This window comes from Tachypleus tridentatus, chromosome 8, assembly GCF_004210375.1.
Source record: "Tachypleus tridentatus isolate NWPU-2018 chromosome 8, ASM421037v1, whole genome shotgun sequence".
Taxonomy (NCBI): Eukaryota; Metazoa; Arthropoda; class Merostomata; order Xiphosura; family Limulidae; genus Tachypleus; species Tachypleus tridentatus.
The window spans coordinates 96,740,131-96,755,367 of NC_134832.1; the positions used below are offsets into that span (position 1 = coordinate 96,740,131).

Below are 15,237 nucleotides of genomic sequence, written 5' to 3' on the forward strand. Positions count from 1 at the left end.
TGTAAAAAGTTAGGCTTACACTTCTTCTAGTGCAAGGCGCCCGTCATACTAGATAGTCCTGTGAATAACAAATGAGAGATGTGTGCTAAGACAGTTTTTCATAGTGAATAGAACAAACTACAAGTATTCTAGTCTTTGTACTAATATGTTGTTCCAAAAGTGTAGCTTATTGTTTTGTTACTTGAGTTAAACATAGTTTCTCATACATGTTTTAAACTTTTGAAATCTAAAAACTATATAACTTCAAACTTTTTCACAATATACTTAGATTTCAACCTTAAACACTTAGCTGTAGCAAGTTCAACTGTCACTTTGAATTTGAATTAACACTAGTGTATATAGATCCTTATGTGATTAAAATAACATGTACAAGACTGCTATCTTTTCTTAAAGTATTGTTTTTATATTTCATCCAAAGACCTCCTATGTTTTAAAATTCCACATAGAGTTGCTTTTTCTAACATCATATTTGCAGTGCCTAACATGGTGCTTTAAAATTTATTTGTAAATTTATGTGGATTAAGTGATGGATCCAGAACTTTAATCATTGGAATATAGTAGGGTTAATCTTAGCATATTTTGGAAAGTTGAATTAATGCATTTTATGGTTCAAAGACGATAGAAACTGTGAAATCTTATTTATTCTCTAAATATTTGCATCATTTATATTTTATGAAAATCACCTTGATCATTAAATACAATACACAAACGCGCCCCTTTCCTATAGGTAAACGAATTAAATATATGTACGTCTTCGACAATCAGCAAAATCTCATGAAATCATATAAACAGTACGTAAAATTGCCTCGTTTCCTCATGCAAGGAGGATATTACTGATCTGAAGTATTTGTAGGTTAAAGCACAAAATCAATTCTACCATCTAAATAATATGAAAAATAATTTCTGCCATGTTAACTAATATTAGCTCTAATTTCTGAAATTATTTGACACAATTAATTCTGTGGCTGTGTTCAAGGAACCCTTCAAACGGCACCCATTTGTGCTATTATGAAATGAGATAAAAACAAATATTTATTCTTGCAATATTAGAACAAAATATGTATATATAAAAATATTTTTGCAGTAATTGTACAAAAAAGATGTGATGTCATTATCCATCATTATGTGATGTTTTACAGGAGTACCTTCCTGTTTCTTAAACATTATTAGTTATTTCAGTTAAATACTGTCTAACCTTGCAGAAAGCTCAAGTTTTTATAAATAGTGTAGCAAATGACAGATTATTTCTGTAAATGTAAATATTTATTTTATTTTCTAGTGACAGTCAGTAAGAGCTAACCCTTCACTTGTGGATATAGTTACATGTCCTGTACCATCTTATATCTTTCACAACATAACTCTAATTCCACTATCACTTCTGTCTGGTCAATCTAGCTCTGAAAAGCTAACATCGACCAGAGCTTGTTTTCTTGACTGAAATTACTTTTTTATAGTCCTCACTCTTAATCAGAGGGGACAACACTCTGCTATCTTGAAGAAACTTGACACAAAACACTGATGTAACAGCATAAATCCCAAAATAATTCAAATATCTTTCTCGTTTATTGGTAGGTTTCAGACTTTCATTGCCTGGATTTTAGCTAAATAGCTAGCACATACCCCAAACAATTACATGTCCAAAACATTCCACTTTGATGTACATAATTTCTGAGCTTTTACTCACCAACCACTGAAAAGAAAGTGGCTGAGAGATTAAAGTTTAAGTGGCATTACTCACCAACCACTAAAACACATTAAAGTCTATTCCCAATTCAAAAAATCAGGCTAAAGTACAGAAAGTGGTCTTAAGAGTGATTTTCTTGTGATGTTTGACTTACCAGTAACCGTATGCAAAATATATTATCCTGAATCAATGGAAAACCTTGCAAGATACCTAGATCTTTATCTTTACTGAAAAAATAAAATGCATTTCGAAACCTTACCTATTGACATACTTACATTACACATAAAGTATTGGTCCATCGTTCCTTTTTTATCATTACAAGTAGTAATGACAATACACTTTCTGGTTATTACAAATCAGACTTTTATCGTGCGATATATTTCTTGAATGGCTATAATCACAGTAATTCAGGGTAGCTTCTGTATTTTATGGTTGTGTTGTTTGCAGTACCTTTACAACACCTGGCCTTGTTCTACCCAGGTAGTCATGAAGTCCTACAAAACATTGGCATGTCCTTAGTTTCGTTTCAGTTTATTTACTTTTTTAAAAAAGTTACAGCTTTTACATCAAGGAAAGCTATTTTTAAAAACTGATTCAACGTTTCAATAAGTAGTGCTATTATTTTCAAGTATGGCCAAGATGGTTAAGGCGTGCGACTCGTAATCTGAGGGTCGCGGGTTCGCATCCCCATCGCGCCAAACATGCTCGCCATTTTAGCCGTGGGTACGTTATAATGTGACGGTCAATCCCACTATTCGTTGGTAAAAGAGTAGCCCAAGGGTTGGCGGTGGATGGTGATGACTAGCTGCCTTCCCTCTAGTCTTACACTGTTAGCTTAGGGACGGCTAGCACAGATAGCCCTCGAGTATCTTTGTGCGAAATTCAAAAACAAAACAAACAAATATTTTCAAGTAAACAAGTTTTAATGTTAAAGGTTTTTCTATTTGAATCAACATTCAATAGTCTAACAATCAATTTACCTTTTAGAATTGATAGTGGTTATTTATGCAAGTATATATGTTTATATATATATTCGCTTGAACTGACACATTTCTTATTTACGACTGAACGAAAAAACAAAACACTAAGAAAGTGAATAAATATAAATATGTAAAATATGTTGTGCGAAATATTTGCATACGATTAGGAATGTTTGGACAATAACGATAAAAGACGGATAGAGGTGTGCCTGAATATTTATTAATTATAGGCTTGTTTGATTAAAATAATAAGCTTTCTTTGAATGTTAGGTTCATGTTTTAGTATGATGGCATTCCGTTCAGAAAAACTGTGGTTGTTTTGTCATACATTCATGGGCTTTGAAAGGCGTGTTTGATGTTCTTGTAACTTAACTTGTTGCCAAGCAATAGTTACCTTTATTTTGAAAATGTTTCCCTTTGGGGTGGGTTTGTCAACTTATTTTCTTAATATGTGTTTCATTTTCAGAAGTGAAAATGAAGTTGGGTGTTATACCAAGGCTTATATGTAAGCGCTAGTATTTTCTAAATTTCTGATAGAGGTATCTAATATTTTTATATATGAGATGGTTTGGACTTTCCATCTTGGATCAAACACTGATTTCAATCAACTCATTTTGGATGTTTTATCTCGTACAGGTAATAACAGTATCCTAACTTCGTACAGGTAATAACAGTGTCCTTCTGCTATTTCCAGGATCCAATCACAGAAGTCGTTCTGCTCCAGCTCGCTCGACGACGTTTAACACTTCGAGGCCACAAAGTCCTTCCCCGGTTAGTAGTCAACCTCGGCCACTTGGAGGACGACACCACCGTCATGGGAGACGCAGAAGGAATACTGAGGAAGAATTAGGTTGCACTGGATTACTATGTTGTAGACTGATGGATCTGTACTCTAATTAGATGTGTGTGTGTGTGTGTGTAGCTTTTGGGTTCATCATTTTGGGACATTTAATACAGTGTAAAATTCATGACATTTTCTCAGTCGTGTAGAAACAGGCACCAATTTCATTTGTTCCATCTAGTTCATGCTGTGTAAATGCATGTTTCTCTATGATTAAGAAAGATATAAGTTAAGCCTTTTGTAATAGTTACTCGTAAGTTAAGCTGCATATTATTCAGTTGTCTCTAGTCCTATATAAGCATAAGAACAGATATGTACTTAAAATTGAACTGGGTGATTGCGATTATTAATAGCCAATTTTTTTTACGTTTGTTTGTTAAGAAAATTAAAATCTCATAGAAAAAAAAGAATATGTGGATGATACGCCATAAACAGTTTTTTTACTCCTTAGTTTAACTTGGTATGAAGCCACGTTGTTCTGTTAATGAAGTAATGTGTCTTGTTTGTAGCTACTGCTGTACATTTTGAAACCGTGAATGTGTTTAAAAAAATCATTTCTCAAATACCACTATTGGGTCAGATAAGATTAGCCCAAGAGTTGATAGTGTATGCTTTTAACTAGTTAGTTGCCTTTTCTCTGGTTTATCAGTTAGAAACTAAGGACAACTATGCAAAAATAATCTTTTGAATAGGTTTACGGAAATATTCTAAGAGACTAACAAACAAGCATTCATTATTTCAGAAATTAATATAAAATATATCATACAGTAGCGAGGAAATAGGTGTTTTCATCTGTGATTAGAAATATTTGTTTACTATTGGTTCAAATAAAGTGTTTAATTTATTGAAGATGAAACAACCTATAGGTTCTTCTTAGTAATAAAATGGTGCTTACAAAATAATTTTGATATGTAAAGTTCTTTAATGTAATTATTACATTTATTTGTCATAATACTTGATTTGCAATTTGCTAATTCGGACACGAAATGGTATTGTGTAACTTATTTTTAATAATTGTTAATTTATTTCGTGTTGTCTCATGTTCACTGATCATTCTATGTTTACAAATAATATAATTTGCTAATTCCATGTTTTCACCTGTTCTGTCTCCAAGCCATGATTTTTGTTAATTTATTTAATGTTCTTCCACCTTCAGTGAAAACTGTTTAACACCAATTTATGAATTTCGACTTTCCAATCACAAAAGACACATTTATTTCGAATTTTACTTGACCCCACGGAAGCTTCTGATATTTTTACAATAACAGTAACATGTGTTTGCAGTGAGTGCACTCAAGTCTGACCGACAATGATATTAAATTCAGTCTTCTACGTAGTACACAAAGAAACATATCTACCATCATAAGACATTTGAAATTTAAACAGTAATAACGCATACATAAGTTGTTATATATTACCGCACATGGCAGAGCTTCTATTCTTAGTCTGTATAAGTTAAGCGTTATTACTTATGCTATTTTAAGTTATTCGCGCGTGCTTACTTATTTAAAATGAAATTTATTCTCCTCAGTGCTGTTTACCTTGGAACTCTTGATATCTCTGTTACAGCATATAGTATATCGTGAATTCTGAGTTTATTATATTCATGTATCATGTGCCTTCAGGAAGTTCTCTTGATGTTGTAAAAAGTGAGTACAAAAGTAACTTCTACTGTTTTATACAGGATAAGCTGTAATCGTCTGAGTAGATAGTCAGAAAGTTGTCATTTCTAATTTATGTAATGTTTTAAACACTCTAATAAAACATGTTAATTAACCTATTATTTCAACATCTTTTCTTGTTCAAAGGATTTGTGATTGTCAATCAGTAAATCAGATTATAAAAAAGTAAAAAATCCTCAATAGCCTCGGCACTTGAAACTCTTTTAGGCAGAACTAGAGTAAATCAATCTAATAATACATTTTTTTTTCTCCTTTTATTCACAATATTTTTGTGCGCCACCACTACCTGAATCGATGTTTTTACTCATCAGGATCTCTGTAAACCTACTCTGAAATTGAAATTATTTTAAGGAAGATTAGGATAAATTAATTTATTAGGGCGTGGTGAAAGGCATCAATCTAAAGGGTTTGATCTTCTGAGTCCAAAACTGTAATTAGTTCTCAAATTGGTCAAGAAATGGTGAAGTATGAGCTAAATGTTTGTACTTTAAAAAAAAAAAGTCGCTGTACCGCAGATAAAAAATGTTAGCTATAATAAGTTTCGACTTTTCTAAAAAGCGCTTTGTTTTCCCCTGAAAACTATTTCAAAGGTGATACCTTGTTTAATTTTCCTGGATTTTACCAACATTAGTTCTAAGAAAAATGCGATTATCTTATTTCACAGAAATATCTTCTACATAGTTACAAAGTAAGCCTAAAATGTGATGTTTATTCAACCTTACCTTTACCCTAAAAAAAACGAAAATATAAAATGTCAATAAGCGACTGTGCAATTATTAATGTGCTAAGCATTTAATAAATACGAAAAATCGTTTATCTTTCATGCCAAAACAAAACATTCTGAATAAAATAAATTACAGACACAAATGTTTTACTTCATATATTCCTCCACGGAAAAAAAAAAAAAAAAGGTTTGTGTTATTAATGTCTATCCTCCCTGGTGGCTCAGCAGTAAATTTACATACTCAAAGGCGAAGTTCGATTCCTTCCGGTGGAGAAAATGCAAACAAAACATGTTGAGTGGGAAAAAAATCCAAAGTTGTGCATACTTTGATTTCTATAATGTGTAGTTAATCACCTCAACTGTATATCGTACAAATGGAACAAGTGTTTAGTGCGCATTCTTTGAGATATAAATTATTTAGTTATGCATGATCAGGACCAGTCCTAGAGTACAAAAGGCCCGGGTATAAAAATTAATGATGGGTCCACTGCTACAATGTACCTTTTACATAAAATTATATATATATTTACAATACTGTGCAAAACTATTAGGACAAGCTAAGATTTTGTCATTATTTGCATTTTATACAGCTAATTCTTCCATGCCGTTACAGCATGTAAATTTCAACAACGTGGTTATACTTCATTGATTTCTGTTTACAAGTGAATGTGTAAGGGTGAGAATACTTATCATAATTTAGAATTACCTTATACTTGTACCAAGAGCATGCTGTAAGGGCTCTGTTTGAATGAACATACTGACATATTTAGGATTTAAAATAATTGTCATAGTACCCCTTATAGTGTCTCAACTATGTAGAAAGAAGCTAACCTATGATACCGGAATATACTAGAATAAATCAATTTAATAGCACTCCACATATGAAACTTTACAAAAACAATGTCTAAAGCTATATATTAAGAATTGATATTGTATCACGGCCCAAAAGACGTCAAGAATTGTTAATAGAACAGACAGTTCGTATAAAAGCTTTACGTGATGCTAGTAGGACTTCTCGATAAATTTCTGCAGAGTTGAATTGTTCCCTAAACACTATCAAGTACACCCTAGATCATTAGACCAAGACGGGTAAATCTGAAAATAGGAAAGGAAAAAGCAGAACATCTAAACTCAATGATACTGACGTTACGTATCTTCGTTTATGCAGCCTTTGGGACAGAAGGAAGACTGATAGTGATATCAAGCATGAGATAAACAACCATGTACCAAATGACATAAAAGTGTCAAAATCCACAGTATCAAGAAAACTCAACAGGAATGGAATATTTTTTCATGTAACAGTTAAAACTCCTTAACTTTGATCTCCAAATATTGTCAAAACTGAAATTTGATAAAAAAGAACAAAAAATTGGACTGTTGATGATAGGTAAATGTTGTTATGGAGGGATGAATCCAAACTTAAAATATTTGGTTCAAAGTGTAGGCTATTCGTTCAAAAGAAGAAAGGTAAAAGATACATACTTCAATGCATAGCACCTACCATGAAGCGTTAGAGAGGCAGTGTGATGGTTTGGAGCGTTTGTATTCTGACGAGACAGGAGATATTTGCAAAATAGATGAAATAATAGACCAGTGCAAATACCATCAGATACTGATCCGTCATGGTATATCCAATGCTTTGTATATTATTGGTAAAGGATTCTACTACCAAGAAGATAACAACCCTAAACACTCAACCAATCTATGTAGAAACTGCTTAGCTAAGAAAGAAGCTACTAGAGTCAATTAAATGATACAATGGCCCAACAGAGTTCCGACCTCCATCCCAATTCAGCAAGTTTGGAATTTGATAGATCAAAAATTTTACAAATAAAAAAAAACTTTATGAGAGCGTATTCGAGACATCTGGGATAAATTCCCAAAAGACATTTTGATTAAATATGTCACAAAAATGCCTAGAAGACTGTCTACAATTATTAAACAAACGAGAGATGCACAAAATATTGCCCGACATGGATAAGTGTGTTAAGGCGTTCGACTCGTAATCCGAGGGTCGCGAGTTCGAAGCCCGATCGCACCAAACATGCTCGCCCTTTCAGCCGTAGGGGCGTTATAATATGACAGTCAATCCCACTATTCGTTGGTAAAAGAGTAGCCCAAGAGTTGGCGGTGGGTGGTGATGACTAGCTGCCTTCCCTCTAGTCTTACACTACTAAATTAGGGACGGCTAGCATAGATAGCCCTCAAGTAGCTTTGTGCGAAATTCAAAACAAAAACAAAAAAACAAAAAACACAAAATATTAACTGTTTGCTGAGCCCCAACAATTCAACTGAGTTTCTGTTGTACTAAATAGAAAGATTAATAAAATGTTGATAATTTATTTGAGATTTACCTTCCCTTGTTCTTTCAAAGTAGACTGATATCTAAATTTTAACTTTGTCCTCGTACTTTTGCACTGTACTGTACATATGCATCAGAGATAGGGTGATTTCACACAAAAATATAACCATGCATAATACATTTAAAACTAAATTTTAGTAATACCCTTCCCAGTTATCAAACACAAAAAATGAAAATAGATGCAATAATAACTATGAAAAAGAAAATTATGTACAATATTCTAGTTCAAGTGAAATTAAATTTTCTGGCACTATCATTGGTCTACTCTTCTATGAGGTTTTCAAAACTGCAGTGATAATTTAGATTTATTTAGATTTTTTTTTCTTTTTGTGGTCTTCTAAATTTGCCGACCTTACATAGACATAAGGTATAGAAAATAATAGATGAAGTGTAAAGTTTTACTGAAAACAAACATTTGAAATGGATCTAGAATGTTTTAGATATTATGGAAATGAATTTTGAAATTTTGAGAAGAAGAAAAATATTTTTAATCTTAACATGAAAATCACTTTGCAAGCCGACTAGTGAAAAAAAACAATTCGATATATTCAAGGACAATCGTTTTTGTCTACCCACCGCCAACTCTTGGGCTACTCTTTTAACCACGAACAGTGGGATTGACCGTCACATAATAACGCCCCCACGGCTGAAAGGGCGAGCATGTTTGGTATGACGAGGATTCAAATCCACGACTTCCGGATTACGAGTGGAGTACCACCTGGCCATACCAGTCCTCTACGTCTGAAAGAACAAGCATGTTTATTGGCAGGATTTTAGCTCCCAACCCATATATTGTGATTCAATCGTCTTAACCACCAAGTCACAAAAGACGTGGTAACAAATGCATTTGTTATGCCTACTTCTCATATTTAAAAGCTTTAAAAAGGCCAAAAATTACACCCTTGTGCAAATTAATTGAAGCAAGACGGAAAATTACGATTTTTTTCCATTTTTTTGCGCTTTATTTCTGAGAATCCAAAAATTACTCACAAATTAATACATGATATGACCGCCTATATTTTTCAGAAGATCACCGCTTTGGCGTCGAGTCCACGAGTTGTCTGCAATCTTTACTAATTTTTGGATCCACACCTCAATTATGGCCTCAATTAGCTTATCTTTCGTAGTACAATCTTTCCCCCAAAGTCTTTCTTTACAAATCGTCCAAAGATTTTCAACAGAGTTTAAGTCCAGAGAGTTTCCAGGCCAGTCCAGCACCTTTATTTGCGTTGTAGTCATAAAATTCTTCACAAGTTCCGATGTGTGGCACGAAGCCAGATCTTGCTGAAAAATGCCAGATCAATCTGGAAATCTCTTTTTCAATTCTGGAACGACTCTTCTCTGCAAAACTTCGATGTACTGTGGTCCTCGCATCATACCTTCTACGATATGTAAGCCTCCGACGCCATAGTAGCTGAAAAAGCCCCAAAACATCTTCTTCAAGGGATGTTTTACGAACTGACTGATGTGAGATTCTTGAAGTTTCTCACCTGGAGATCTGTTAACATACAGACTTCTTTGACCCTGTACGAAGAAATGAGACTCGTCACTGAATAACACCTTCCTCCATTGTTCTTTCGTCCAGTTCTTGTATTTCAGACCCCATTAATACTGTTTTTTCTTCATTAAGTTGGTAATAAGTTTTTTGACTGGTCTCCTTGCCCTTCTAACGCAATTTCGAATGACGTAATATTCCTCAAAATTTCGTCATATATCCCAAAAATATATCGACCGTACTGCAAAACATAGCTAATGACGCGGTCTGTGTGAAAAAATGACTATTAAAGGAAATCAGCGGGTCCAGCGAGTCTACACCAGCCGCCATGCTGAAAATATTGTAAAATGACCATTTGTTTCAATTAATTTGCACAAGGGTGTAATATCATATTTGAATTTTCGTAAGGTCTATCTCTCTCGTATCTACTTTTCCGTAATAAATACAAACTACTGACTAATACAGTATGAAATTAATTAAAAAATTAGTCCAAAAGTTTGAAGTATTACCTACTCATGAAAACTAAAAACAGTGGAAAGTTTTAGTTGAACTAATACTTAACGTTATAAAGTTTGATCATTAATGTAATGATTTCATTTTTCAAAAGCAGCTTGTAATTACCTTAACAAATTTAATACACACCTTCTGTGATTTATTTGTAGTAAACAGAAATAAGAGGAAATCCTCAGTAGCCGTACCACTACAAATTATTTTAGGTAGGGTAAGGGTAAGGGTAAATTAATCTATAATACTTTTATTATTATTCGCTATATTTTTGTGCGCGAGCAATAAGGAGCGTGAGGCCCTCGTGTACCCGATTCGATTTTATTACTTATCAAGATATCTACCTTTCTATCCGGAAATAAAAATTATTTTAAGCAGGATTAGAGTAACTTTATCTACGAGACCTTAGATCTGGTTAAATACATCAATCGATAATGTTTGACCTCCTGAGTCCAAACCTGTAATTAAATCTCAAATTAGTCATAAGCAGACGAAGTTATAAGCTGCAAGTGTGTTCTCGGAAAATAAAAAAAAGTTCTCTGAGCCCTTATTCCGCGGCTAAAAATATATAAGAATTTATTGTAACATCGTTAGGTGGGGCTTGTTTATTACACGGAATGAGGGCACTTGCATATTTACTATTTTCCTGTGGAAAAATTCGATACTTTGAAGTTTGACAAAAGTTGTTGATGAAAAAAGGAATCTTTTGCTTCAACACAGTTAGCTATTTCATTTCTAACAGAATCAGGAGCGGTAATTTACCTATTTTTCACCTTCTCTATTTCGGACTATAGTAAGCTGCAGTATCACAAAGTTTCAATGGATGTTCTGTGTTAGATTCTTACTTCATATACTATATTTCAGGACAATTCCTTAAGAAGTGCCTGAGATATAACATCTCCAATTTTGATTGAGTTTCTCCTTTTTAACGTACATTAACTACGGTTAATATACAAATTATTAACACTGTTTTTAATTTTGTATAATAATGTGAAGAGCATCATATGTTAGTTTTGATATAGTCTCTCGGTTGAAAGTTTGTTTGCTTGTTTTGAACTTCACGCAAAACTACTCGAAGGCTATCTGCGCTAGCCGTACCTAATTTTGCAGTATAAAGTTAGAGAGAAGGTAGTTAGTCATCACCGCCCACCTCCAACTCTTGGGCTACTCTTTTACCAACGAATAGTGGGATTGACTGTCACATTATAACGTCCCCACGGCTTAAAGGGCGAGTATGTTCGGATTGATTCGAACCCGCGACCTTCAGGTTGCGAATCGAGTGCCTTAACCGCCTGGCCATGCCGGGCCTCTTGGTTGAAAGAAACTCATTACTACATTGTCAGAGACATCTAGCGGTGTTATTCAGGGGAAAACAGTTGAACGCAAAGGACAGGTAAACTTTACAGAAATGATTACCTGAAAGTTGAACAAATTTATTTATTAAAAAAAGATATACTATGTTTTTAGCCGTAGAAACAACAATAGGATGTTCTTTGTTCAAACGTTTGTTTTATGAGCACAGAAGTCTAGAAGATTGTAGCTGTTTTTTGAGCAATTCTCTGTCGTCCAGTATTCATATTTAACGAAAAGATGAGATGCTGGCAAAATAAAAGGGTTTGGATGTTAACTGTACTCAACCACGAGGAATCGGCCTCCCATCCCCTATTTAAGCATTGTAAAGCCGTAAACGTATCGCTGACTTTCCAAGATATGAAGAAGTTTGGAGCAGAATTTATAAATTGTTTGTTTGTTTTTTAATCTCGCGCAGAGCTACACGAGAGATATCTGCACTAGCCGTCCCTAACTTAGCAGTGTAAGACTAGAGGGAAGACAGCTAGTCATCACCACCCACTGCCAACTCTTGGGCTACTCTTTTACCAACGAATAGTGAGATTGACCGTAACATTATATCACCCTCACGGCTGAAAAGGCGAGCATGTTTGGTGTGACGGGGAAAATTTATAAATATAAACCAGGAGAGGTATTTTTAAATAAGACTATAATAAATGAAAGTGCCCGAAAAGTAAGAGAAGTTCAAAATAAATTTCAGCTTCTACAGTAAACATTATATTCTCATATTGTTTATGAAGATATAGAATAAATGTATTATAACTTTGAAACAAATCTAAGTTTTCATCAGCATATCTATATGATAAGAATTGTTTAATTCTAGCTGAGCAATTAGACAAATAACGTTTTTACGGTAGCGCAAATACAAATAATCCAGGTCAGGATTAGAGTAGATCCCATAAGAACACCTTCTATGTATTCATAAACGTATCTCATTATTAAATATAACATAAGAATCATAAGGGACAAGTAATAGTAGTGTGTACCAAAACTGGTGTTATTTTTCGACATTAATATAATTTTAATAAATCAACTCTCTCTCAACACTGGACATAAGATCATGTTTATCAAAATTCAAGTTATTAACACTTTTATTAAATGTGACATTATCGCGAACAGGATGTTTAGAGTAAATGAAATCGCTTAAAGAGTTATTTAAATATATATTTAGCTCAGAAATATCAAGGGTGATGTCGTTATTCTACTTGTGTTTTCTGTCCCCAGGTGGACTCAGCGGATAGCCAGATGTGGCTTTGCTATAACAAAACACAAACACACACTTGTGTTTTCTAGGTAATCCATATAAAATGCTACGACGAAAACTAGTAGGTATAATGGCAGTAATAATCTCCCTTGTTGTTATATTTGGAGAAAATATTTGAAATTTCAACTTCTCGTGAAAGTTTGAATTTGGGAAAAGACTTTTAAATTTTGTTATTATTATTAAAACCGTAACTGGTGTTTTAAAAGTAGACATTTTTATTGAGAACTACGTCATTTTCTTTGTCAAGTTTGGTAATAATAGTCCTATTCAGCTAAGAATATACTAATAATTCACTTATTATGATTATAACTATTATGAGAAACATGTGCAATAATATTAATGTGTCCTGTGGTTAACACTTTTACCCCAAACAACTTTTTTTTTTTAAAGTAATGAAGAAATGTTTCAAAAACTGGTAAGAAACTGACTAAGTTGAGCGTGGGGCAACTTAGGAAAAACCTCTAGCTGAGTTTTTGTTGTTGCCTTTTATACTTAATAACTGTACAAACTTTAACGGAGTTTCTGTTATATATTTATTTTAATATCTGCGTTTGTCTCAGTTTGGTATATGTGACGTATATTGTTGGATGTGTATTGCTCAAGTTCCGCCTGTTTTTTTAAATTTGTAGAAGATTCTTGAGAACAGAAAATATATGATGTAGGAAAACAGTAGCGTGTCTTAGAACATTGTTGAACATTCGAAAATCTCGGCTTAAGGTATATAAACCGACACGCCAAAAGACTGAACAGAATTATTTTTGGTCACTACAGTCAGTATACTAGAAACCTCGGAAGATATAAATGTGATTAACGCTTAATGATCGGAAAACCACAGAAATTTGACCAGAAACGTTTATAGATTTCAAACATTACAAACTTCACTGAATTAACTTTAGTGTTTCTACGAAGTCATTAGATATATACATCGATAAAAAGCAACTTTTAAGCAGTGTAAGGTCAGACAAGAAAATACAGGTAACTAGCTTAAGCAAAGTATAAAAATATCAACTCAAAATTAATTTGCTCGTTGTAGAACTGGATCGTCGAAAAATATTCAGTTTCTAGACCTGAAAGAAAACTCAGTATAGTTTATAAGTTTGTAAAACCCTTGGATACAAGCTTATATTTGTAAAAATTAGTTGTAATAGCCGTTATTATAAATTGCATCGCTGTTCGTATATTAAAATATATTTGTGTTAGGAGAGAAAAATATTTGTATCGGTCTTGTTGGCAAATATCACATATTTAATATGTGTCGAAATTTAATTAACTTATAAATTAAAATTTCGGGCTTTTTCAAATAGTAATACGTAACGCACGTATCATGATAAACCGGAGACTCGTTTGAGATAAATTATAATACTTAATAGAATTGCATAACATATATTATCAGGATTACATAAAAACTACCATTCTACACCTCTGTAAACAGGCTTGAACAATGGATATAATTTCTTAAGATGTTTAATTGTGATTTTATTTTGTTAACAGACTTTTCATGATATACTTCAAATGTAGAAACGTAAAAAATCTTCTATTATTAAAAATATGATTGTGTTCCGCGCGTTATAATTAAGAAAATTTCGTCCGTGTTCACGATACAAATTTCAGAACAAGTAATTAGGTTCCTAGAACTGCTTTAAGCAAATTCTCATTTGTCCTAGTCTACATTATTCTGTAATTGTAATAATGTGTTTATAGACATACACATGGGGAAATTTCTGCAGTGTTCTTAATGTTCTAATTTCTGAAAAACGTATACAAGTATACGCATGATTATGATTGGTAAATTATCGTATTTAAAGTACATAACAGTATCTACAGCATCGTGCTTAGAAAAATGGCTTTAGTCTTTTTTAAAAATCATTGAAAAACACTGTGCCGTGTGGAATATTTCACTTACAAAATGACAACCTGCAGTATTCTACCTCGTTCAAAACAAGCCACGATGTGTAGTATTATACCGAATAAAGTATATTCTTTTTTGTTTTAGCATATTGAACATATATATTGTTGTATATCAATGAAGTTAAGAATTTATCGTTGTTTTTTGTTCTAAGTTATCACAAACATGACATCACGTGTACACTAACACGTTTATGTGCTGTCCTGCTTCACCCATGTAATGATGTAATTGGTTAACTAAGTGTCTTATTCTCTAGTATTATGCATAAGGAAACTGACAATTACAGTGTACAACGTCTTCTTTAAGGTGTCATACCTCTCACCCCAAGTCGTCTAGTGATTTTCTAAACGTATTTAGCGTTATCAACTCAAAAGCTGTCTATTTTTTCACTCACTGTTTAATGATATGTTTATCATTCTGCTTTGGTCTTATGTTGATGAAAGTT

The 15,237-nt window shown here is 33.1% G+C and overlaps 1 protein-coding gene across 1 annotated transcript in view; it reads left to right on the plus strand.

Moving 5' to 3' along the window:
* LOC143222997 (uncharacterized) overlaps positions 1 to 5,277 on the plus strand; it is a 305,937-nt gene extending 300,660 nt beyond the window's left edge. The window contains exon 13 of the mRNA XM_076450333.1: positions 3,359 to 5,277. Within this exon, the coding sequence (XP_076306448.1) occupies positions 3,359 to 3,564 (206 nt within the window). The 3' untranslated portion in view covers positions 3,565 to 5,277. The remainder of the gene's footprint in view (positions 1 to 3,358) is intronic.
* Positions 5,278 to 15,237: the final 9,960 nt, after the last annotated feature.